The sequence below is a fragment of the Triticum dicoccoides genome, chromosome 4A (genome assembly GCF_002162155.2).
Source record: "Triticum dicoccoides isolate Atlit2015 ecotype Zavitan chromosome 4A, WEW_v2.0, whole genome shotgun sequence".
Classification (NCBI taxonomy): Eukaryota; Viridiplantae; Streptophyta; class Magnoliopsida; order Poales; family Poaceae; genus Triticum; species Triticum dicoccoides.
The window spans coordinates 484,702,655-484,711,690 of NC_041386.1; the positions used below are offsets into that span (position 1 = coordinate 484,702,655).

The following is a 9,036-nucleotide window of genomic DNA, read 5'->3' on the forward strand; positions in this document are numbered from 1 at the left end:
TCTTGTATAATATTTTTGTCTTCTATAAAAATATGATACGCCTAGGCGTACTTTCGGAAAAAAAAGGAATGCACGTAATCTGTCAAAAAGAAAAAGGAAAGCAGAGAGGCATGCATAACTTGTGAATGTATACATAGTAAACCTGGGCAAACGTCGGGCCGGGCCGGGTTTCGGGCCGGGCTTGTAAAAGCCCGACCTTCATTTCTCAAGCCCGAGCCCGGCCCGAAGCCCGAAATACTCTCTGAAATCAAGCCCGAGCCCGGCCCGATCAAGCCCGAAGCCCGAAGCCCGAAAGCCCGGCCCGAACGCTTTTTTTAGTACGCGTACGTGCAAGTCCGGCCTGAAAAATAGAAAAAGACAAGCCCGAGCCCGGCCCGAACTACCTTTCGGGCTGCAAAACAAAGCCCGAGTCCGGCCCGAGTGTCAAGCCCGGCCCGGCCCGGCCCGGGTTTTTCAGGCCGGGTCGTCGGGCCCGGCTGCCCATGCCCGGGTTTAATACATAGTACTCTCGCTAGATGTGCAGGAGCGATGACGATCACGGACGTCCCGCGTGCATGAATTTATACGAGGAGGTTGAACCGTTGAACAGCTAAACTATTACTCCCTCTATTCTAAAATATATTGCGCCCGCGCTTTCCAAGGTTGAACTTTGACCATAAATTTAACGAACGAGACCGACTGCGGCGGGAGAAAAAATTACATAATTAAAAACTTCTTTCGAATACAAATTCATTGATATAACTTTTGCGCCCGCCGCAATCAGTCTTGATAGTTAAACTTACTGTCAAAATTAAAGCACGTGGATAAAAAAAGCTGTACTTACTAGCATGCAGCGATGACCAAGAAAAGATACCGCGACCTCGATCTCCTGGGTCCTAGGCCCCCACAAGAAGAGAGTAAGTACAGGGCCACTGACACAACTGAACAGAACAGAAGCGTCGGTGCAGAGCAAACACGCGTCCGGGTGGATATACCGGTGAAACTAAAAGCCACGTCACGGGCCCACCTGCAGTGGGACTCGTGTGCCCTGGCCCTCGGCAAAACTCCTCGCCTCGTAGCGTCGCAGTCGCAGTCGCGTCTCCTCTTCCTCGCTTCTGCTTCCAAGTTCAGTCTCCCTTCCCTTCTTCAGGAAGCAAACAGCCGCTCGATCCTCCACGCAAATCCCCGCCTCTGGAGAACCTCAACGATTCCGGCCGGCTACTGCGTCGCGGCAGGGCGGAGGCCGACGCTCGCCGCCGCCGCAAACCCGCGCGCGCGCTGCCCGCTCCAGCCCGGCGAGATGCTGGGGGAGTTCCTCTCCAGGGTCCTCCTGTAAGTCCTCTGCTACTCCGTTCCATCGCTCTCGCCGTACCCGTTGGACCGACCGATCAATGGGGGAATGCATGTGAACGAATGAATGAATGATCCGATGTCGTGCGCGTGGCTCCTGGCGAACCGGGGACGCCATTGACGCTGCAGGCTGCTGTTCGGGTACGCGATGCCGGCGTTCGAGTGCTTCAAGACGGTGGAGGCGCGCCCCAACGACGCGCACATGCTCCGCTTCTGGTGCCAATACTGGTACGTTCTCCAACATTTGGTCAACCAACTTTACCACTGACCCAACGCCATTAGAATTCAGAAATGGATCGGTTGCCTGGTTCACCTGCTTGTGCTTCTACTCTCTGCTCGTCGAGTCGAACTGTTTTTTTTTCCTTCGAAAAAAAAAACAGAGGAGGAAGCGTGAGATGCAAAACTTGGATGGGTTGCGTTGCTTTTCTCCTTCTTCTTTCCACTTATGTGATACCATGCATGATGGTAACTTTAGTTCTCGTTCTTTCAGCCTTTTTATTGATGGCCTTGTTTTTTTATGTGTATCTCGGCAAAGGTTCATGTGCGGCGATATAATGCCAACTTTTCTTTTCTGCATCACTTTAATTTTGTTTAGATAAGGTGCAGTTTTAGGTGGATGTTAGGTGTCTGAGATACTTTCCACTGCTGACTCTGACGACATATTATCGGCAAATTATGAGTAGCTGATTTAGGAGATGCTCCTACATTATTGATCACTATATGTCCAATTGTGTGCTGCTTGGCGTTTTGGCATTATAATAAAGGTGCGCACTAGTATATTATTCCACATTTGCGCCCTATGTCTCTAGAACCGGAGGCGTAATAGTACAATTTGATCATATATCAATGCGCTGTTCTGAGCAGGTGGTGTATTGCACTGGAATTTTAGGTCTCTAGAGTTGTTCAGTTGTATGGTCCTGAATTCATGTTACAATTTGCCATGCAAAAATAGCCAGAAATGTGGATACCCAATCAGTAAAATAGCAAAAGGTTGATTATAATCATCAATTACTATAATCTACTTTTTTTATTTTCCAGGAGCTTTATAAATTCATACCGTTTTTTGCGGGAATTATAAATTCATGCCTAGTTGTGAAAGTCAATAAAGGGGCACATATAATGGACTATTAACTTGTAGCGAAACAACTGATGAGTACCTAGGTGCAGGTAAAATTCCGATGGTTTAGTTGCAAGAGAGAAGTGCCTAAAATCATGTGGACGTGGAGTCAGTAACGGCTAGAGATATAAAATATCATGTTGCCTCACTGTTCCAAGTTGTTTCTGCATGTAATGCTCTTCTTTCAACTGACATTATCTGATTTGTTTGTATGTTACTACTTCTATGATTGTGCCTTTAGTCTTTACCATACTTAACCTTCGACTCTATCAATCTACATTCGGAAAAAAAATGTGTAGTGACCTAATGGGTTCCTTGTAGTGACTGTTGTCCAGACTTTGTTAGAACCTTGGAAAATCACTCCTACGTTGGGGCAAAATCAGACCATGGCACCCCCAACTCATCAACAAAGCAATGAAGAGTGAAGATAAAGCCTTGAAAGCAAAAATTTATGTGATATCCTTTAGGCCTTGTTCGGTTAGACTGGGTTTGGAGTGGTTTGAAAGAGATTGGAGGGGATTAAATCCCTTGCAAGTCAAAATCTACCTCAAACCCCCCCAATCCCCTCCAATCCCTGTGGGGAGGGGATTAAACGAACAGGGCCTTAGCTTTTTTTTTGCGGGGTAGTGATTTCCTTTAGCTTGACCTGCCCAAGAAATTGTTTGTGGTTGCACCATGAAAGGAGAGTCTGTAAATAATGGAATATTTAAGGAATGATGCTAGAACAGATTCCTTATAATCGTTCCCAATATACACCACAAGAAAAAAACAGTAGTCCTTATATTTTGTGCACACACGCTGACAAACAGCGCGTATAAGTGAACCACTTGTCAGTATCCTATGATTTTTTAAGGAATGAGCCTCATATTCCTTAAATGTAAGGAATATGGTGGTGGTTTAAGATTTGAAGGATAAGAATAAGTGAGAGTGAGTATTTTCTGCACAGTGGTTCTTTTTAAGAAATGGTGGTGTTTCCAAGAAATCTGCTACAGATGCACTTAGTGCCATAAACTGTAATTTTTTTTTAAATTTGTCGGGCTATTTTAAATGCATTGTTACACACCAGCTAGTATGGGTGAAACCGATGCGACTACAATCAGATAAGCTTAAATTGTATCCTATTTTACATTCTTTTCGAAATTGGAAGCAGGACATATAGTGGTCGGATGTAGTCCAATATCGAACTCTATCGGATTATGTTGGATTCAACATGGTATGATGATGGATGAGACTTTGGTTGGAAACAAACATACACCACATGCTGATGCGATGAATTAAAATTAATAAAAAACATATGATTAAAGACCAAAATGTTATACAATGTGGCTTAACAATTCAAGACACGTATGTCTAAACAGAGATATTGCCAACAAAACTACACGGGTACACATAATTTGAACGGGTACACATAATACAAACGTATATGCAATTAACATATTTTAAACTAAAATTATATTACCTCCTTTCAGGTTTATTAGGCCAGCACATATCCCTAGATTAACAATTTGAACAATGTAGTACAAATTATGTATCCCAAAAAGTATATCATCAGAAACTTCAAATGGTATATTTTCTAGTTGTATAAATTTTAGGATATATTACTTGCATTATAATGGTTAAATTTTCAATCTAGGGATAAGTGCAGGCCTACTAAACTGAAAGGAGGTATTATAATTTTATTTTAAAATATGTTAATTAATATTATTAATATAGAAAATACCCACTCTAGCAGATTTAATATTTATGTGTTAGATAAACAATTAGCTATTATTAATATTTATGCACACAAAACACACATACAGTACAATACTAGAAGGTGGTAATAGTCTATAATAAAATACTAATAAGCATATGTGCTATCTGATAGTCAAAGATAACATCCACATATTGTAAGTTAATAGTTTAGTTTGTTACCAAATCGTTTAACCATATTTGAAAGGTTGGACAATCCGACTATAAGAATTAGGATTATACTGATACCATTGTATATTAGTGACAATAATCAATAAATCATACTATACCTTATCCTAACAACCCGGGCTTGGGTTCAGAACAGATGATGTTCAGATGTCAAATGTCTTACCATATCTGAAACCGTAGGATTTGAAAAAAGTTTTTGATGTAAAATTATCTTAATAACCATTTTCATCTTTACTGGCCAGCACTTTTGTGCTTAAGCTTGTCGTCTCTTCTTGTGCTGAATCTAAGTATGTGTTGCCCTCCTAATAATTAAGTTGGTGGACACTTTTCAGGATCATAGTGGCCATGGTGATAGCCGTCGAGAGCTTCATCTCATGGTCAGCTAAATCAATTCCATTTGCAAGATCTTTTCCCCGCTCTGTTTCAAAGCTCCCTTCTCATCTGTGCACGCATGCTATAATTTGTCGATACCAGGATGCCGATGTACGGAGAAATCAAGCTGGCTTTCTTTGTGTACCTGTGGTACCCCAAGACAAAGGTGAGGAAGCACATCCATTCCTTAACATTTCCCCCAAGAAAACCGAAAAACAAGACACAGCAACAATTGCATGATCTTCTTCTTATATGGACCTTCAGGGCAGCGACATCGTGTACGACACCTTCCTCCGGCCCATGGTGATGCAGTACGAGCCGAACATCGAGCAGAGGCTGCTGCATCTGAGAGCCAGATCGGGGCAGCTGCTCACCTTCTACATTCAGAACTTCGCTGATAAAGGGACGGCCTTCTTCATGGATGTCCTGCGATCCGTCGTTTCTGACGAACCTGCAGCATCAGTTTCAGAGGTAACTAGACAAGTGATTACCCCGTCAAACACAAACATTAACTTTATCTATATATATAGACAGTCATCTCTGTTCTCTTGCATGGTGGCATAACGCAGGTAGTATAGCTCATAGTACTTCGTAGTAGTTTGATGTCGTCTCTTACGATGAGATTTGAACTATTTTTCATTCCTCATCAGTTGCTCTGCTCCTCATCTAATGGCACAGCCAGAAATCGTGTACCAATAAAGCCTCCACCACTCCAGATCTGTTGTAATTCCAACTACCGTCAAACAAAATTGCTAGGCAATAAATTAACATTCCCGTTTCTGCTAGACCAACCCCTCACAGGTCCTCCTCTCCCACTGTACCCACTTTGGCAAAAATTTCCATCTATGGGCAGTGCCAACTAATAGTACCAAGGCCAGAGCGAGCACTATCTGGCCAGAGTGCCTCCTATTCCTTCTCTGTATCGAATAAATCGATGACCCGACGAAGAGTATGAAACCCACTGCCTGCACTTCATAATAATATGAAAATTGGCGGTGTATATCAGACTAGATGTAGCACCTCTGTTATGTATTCTTATTAGTAATAAGATATATAAACGAGACCCAAATTGGGTGCGCAGCTTCGCTGGCTGCAGGCTACTCATCCCCTTGTGCTCGATCTTTTAACTCGTGATGACGTATCTAGCCCAAGCACATCACCTCGCTGATCGTTGTCAGCTCTCACTGCTTTTGGTCCAAACCTGGGCCCAGAGGACAGACAGCGACGGCCAACATAGGAAGCCGTCGTCGTGGCTCGCGCGCACGTTTCGCGAGAGCATCAAGCTTGAGGATAGACTCGTGCCCCACCAACCAATCGGCCATGTGCGTGCACGAATCTTGAAGGTGAAACGTTAGCAGTACTAGGGACGATGTTATTTGACAATGATCAGTTCTCTCATCTCTGATCTCTTCAACCTTTTGCATGTGCGCCAGAGGAACAAGAAGTCGTCCGGGTGGAGCCCCTTCGCCACCAAACGCCGGCCGCCGTCGCCTCCGCCACAAGAGTCCATCTTCGGCGGCCCCGCCGACCTTGACGCCGCCGCCGTGGCCCAGGTTATCCGCGCTTCCATGGCCGGCGCCAAGCCGGCCCGGCGACAGTACAGTGGGAAGTACTAACGCGCTGGGAGAAGTAGTTGCTCCAGAGGCAAGTACTAGGGGATGATCATGTACATAGATTGGATTAAACAGTGAAAGAAGGCACAGGTGGTCTAATGGAGAGTACATAGCAAATTAAATCCAATGTGAAGTTTACACTTGGGTGACTGTATGATGAACATGATAGAATTTGCTTTTCCTTTCCATTGTTGAATCTCGTTTTCTCCTGCACGATTTGTTCTTCGGATCGCCATCATAAATCTTCGAGTTCACGGCAACCGAAAAAGACGAACAAGATAGTAGACTAAAAAATAGCTAGCCTTGTGTTGGTGTTGGAGATAATCATCTTTTGTTCTTATAATCCTACCAAAATATTTACATGAATTGCAACCATGATCAAAACTCGAACAAGTCGATTGCTTCTTCTGTTCTAAATACACGGACACGGAGAAAAGAGCGAGAAAAAGGACTGGAAAAGACAAGCAAGAGAGGCAAAAAAAAGTTGACCAAGAACCGTAAGGCTCACGCCGAGGTCACCGCGTGAAGAACGCCCCGACAAAGCCGAGACAGCCGAGGACAAGGCGGCAGAGGGGGCCGCGCCTCCGCCGGCGCAACCTGCCGGGGTCCTCCCGCGCGGATGGCGTGAGCTGCAGGTACGCGTACGCCGCGTGCTTCACGAGCGGGTGGCGTATCATGTGCACGTCCCCGCCGCCTCCGGCCCCGTCCGCGGGGGAGTGAGCCTGCTTGGCCGCGGCGTACTCGGGCGACGAGATGATGTCGCGGAGGCTGGTGTATCCCCCCTCCTCGCCGCTGGGGATCTCGATCTCCGGCGGCACCCACCGCCCCTTCATCCCGGACGAGCTACTCTTCTTGGCCGGGCGCCAGTGCCGGAGCTCGAAGTCGCCGGTGGTAGCACCCGCCCCGTTCGCCAGCCGGTGCCGCCGCCGCAGCGGCGACCGTGACGGAGGCTCCAGCACGGCTGCCACCGCCGTTACCATGGCGCGATCAGTTGGGATCGCGCACAGCTGGTGGCGCTGCCTGGTGCGAGCTGGAGCAGGGGAGGAGAAGATTTCTCGTTGTGTCTTTTCAACAGAAAAAGAAGATTTCTCGTAGTGGAGACGAATAATTCCAGAGCGGGTTGTTTTATAGTAGTACTACTAGTATATAGAACTGGAAAATGATTGGCTGGGGGGAGGTGGATCGGCCCACGTGGCAGTGGGAAAGTAGACGTGGGTGTGCCTGAGAAATGGTGAGGAATTAGGGAGGGACAGGAGTGGGAGACGGGTGAGGATTTTCGGGCGTGGACGGCGAGACGGCGGCCTGGTGCGTGGCGATGCCTGGGTGGGGCCCGCTACGCGGCGAATTGTTGGGCCCACGTCGTCCATGGCCACGGCTATTTGTGTTTGAACTTTGAAGATGAAGATGTAGCCGTGGTCAACACGGATATATCACGGGCTCCATTTCGTTTTCGAAAACGAGAGATGGTTACAACGCGGAAAAAAGTATATTACAAAGAAAAGAAAAGTGGCCAGACTCGCTGTCTCGGAGAGACATCTATTTTAATGAAGGATCCGAATAGCTAGCCATCGTCAACTGTAGGGAGGTGCTTGGTTCGACCAATTTGTATCGTTATCTGATTACACCGCATTCTCATACTGTTAATCGCGTTTGGTTTGGTCAGCTCGTAAACCAATAACGAGGTAAATAGTTCATGCCCTCAAGTCGGTTCCATCGATCAATCCCTCTGCCAACGATCCCCTCTGCCACGATTCTTCTACGTCAAATCAAGCACTGCAGGGGGTGGCGATGGATAACCGATCTCGGTGGCGCCATGCGAAGAGCACCACAATGATGGCCTTCATCGACCCCCTTCTCTACTCGTGGTGCCGCTTCGTCTTCGGACCACATGTTATCCTTCTCCAGCGTTCTCTTCCGCTCTCTAATTGTCCTTCATCTCCCCTCTAGTTTTCAGTTGTATTCAGGTTTTATTGCACAAACAAATGCTATGAAGTAAATCATACCTTTATTGATCGGAACCAAACAAAATAGTAGCTAAATCAGTTACGCCCATTCTCCACTGTAACCTCATACGAGTCCCTTTGTCGTCACCATTGTGTGAACCAATGCCTCCTAGGAGGAACCTGGGTGAACGAGTCGTTCATCTCAGGAAGAGCGGTCAAACAAACCATTGTGTTCCCTTTTCGACGTCCGATGCAGCGCTTGTCCATGTGAACCCTCAGCTGTCACATGAAGCATCTAGGGGAAAAGAGCTAAGCCTAATTAGGTCATTTTTTAAAACTTCGCGAAAAAGTAAATAAATCCGGTGCATAAATTGCCATGATGTACTCTCATTTGTTCTAAAAAACCATGAAAAATAAAATAAAATTGATGCATGCTATACTTTATGAAACTGCCATCCTCTAGAAGTCAACCATTGTATATTTAAAACCAAAATATGACATGTTATGTACCAAAACCAAAATTATCATGCTCTAATTTGTTAAACATCATAATTGGTCCAATGGGAACTTCAAGAGAAAAAATGTTTTATCCAGATATGTCCAATCAAATTGCCATGGTCCAAAGATGAAAAAAAATTGTAAAAGGCGCAAAAAATTGCCAAGAGTATGATTAATAAAATTTATATGCTCTTAATAAGAAAAATTGACATGTTCTTAGTAATAAAATTGTCATGCTCTTAAT

The 9,036-nt window shown here is 45.4% G+C and overlaps 2 protein-coding genes across 3 annotated transcripts; one reads left to right on the forward strand and one right to left on the reverse strand.

Moving 5' to 3' along the window:
* The first annotated feature begins 1,055 nt into the window (after nucleotides 1-1,055).
* On the forward strand, nucleotides 1,056-6,539 carry LOC119286322 (putative HVA22-like protein g). Of its 2 annotated transcripts, none has more exons than XM_037565698.1 (6): nucleotides 1,056-1,311; nucleotides 1,459-1,557; nucleotides 4,699-4,743; nucleotides 4,841-4,904; nucleotides 5,003-5,209; nucleotides 5,950-6,152. In XM_037565698.1, the coding sequence occupies exons 1-6, from the start codon at nucleotides 1,280-1,282 to the stop codon at nucleotides 6,091-6,093; spliced, it is 591 nt and encodes a 196-aa protein (XP_037421595.1). In that variant the 5' UTR covers nucleotides 1,056-1,279; the 3' UTR covers nucleotides 6,094-6,152. The 2 variants fall into 2 exon arrangements, with proteins under 2 accessions (XP_037421595.1, XP_037421594.1); XM_037565697.1 differs by lacking the exon at nucleotides 5,950-6,152 and adding an exon at nucleotides 6,172-6,539 and having other exon boundaries at nucleotides 1,062-1,311.
* A 94-nt stretch (nucleotides 6,540-6,633) lies between these two features.
* Nucleotides 6,634-7,455, reverse strand: LOC119286323. The gene has a single exon (XM_037565699.1). It carries the CDS (start codon nucleotides 7,329-7,331, stop codon nucleotides 6,867-6,869), a length of 465 nt encoding a protein of 154 aa, XP_037421596.1. The 5' UTR covers nucleotides 7,332-7,455; the 3' UTR covers nucleotides 6,634-6,866.
* Nucleotides 7,456-9,036: the final 1,581 nt, after the last annotated feature.

Bases quoted from the DNA above. Each gene is read 5' to 3' on its own strand.
- LOC119286322 (XM_037565697.1), top strand. From the start codon at position 1,280: ATGCTGGGGGAGTTCCTCTCCAGGGTCCTCCT. The intron at 1,312-1,458 runs GTAAGTCCTCTG...TTGACGCTGCAG, and splicing joins TTCCTCTCCAGGGTCCTCCT to GCTGCTGTTCGGGTACGCGA. The intron at 4,905-5,002 runs GTGAGGAAGCAC...ATGGACCTTCAG, and splicing joins TGTGGTACCCCAAGACAAAG to GGCAGCGACATCGTGTACGA.
- LOC119286323 (XM_037565699.1), bottom strand. From the start codon at position 7,331: ATGGTAACGGCGGTGGCAGCCGTGCTGGAGCCTCCGTCACGGTCGCCG.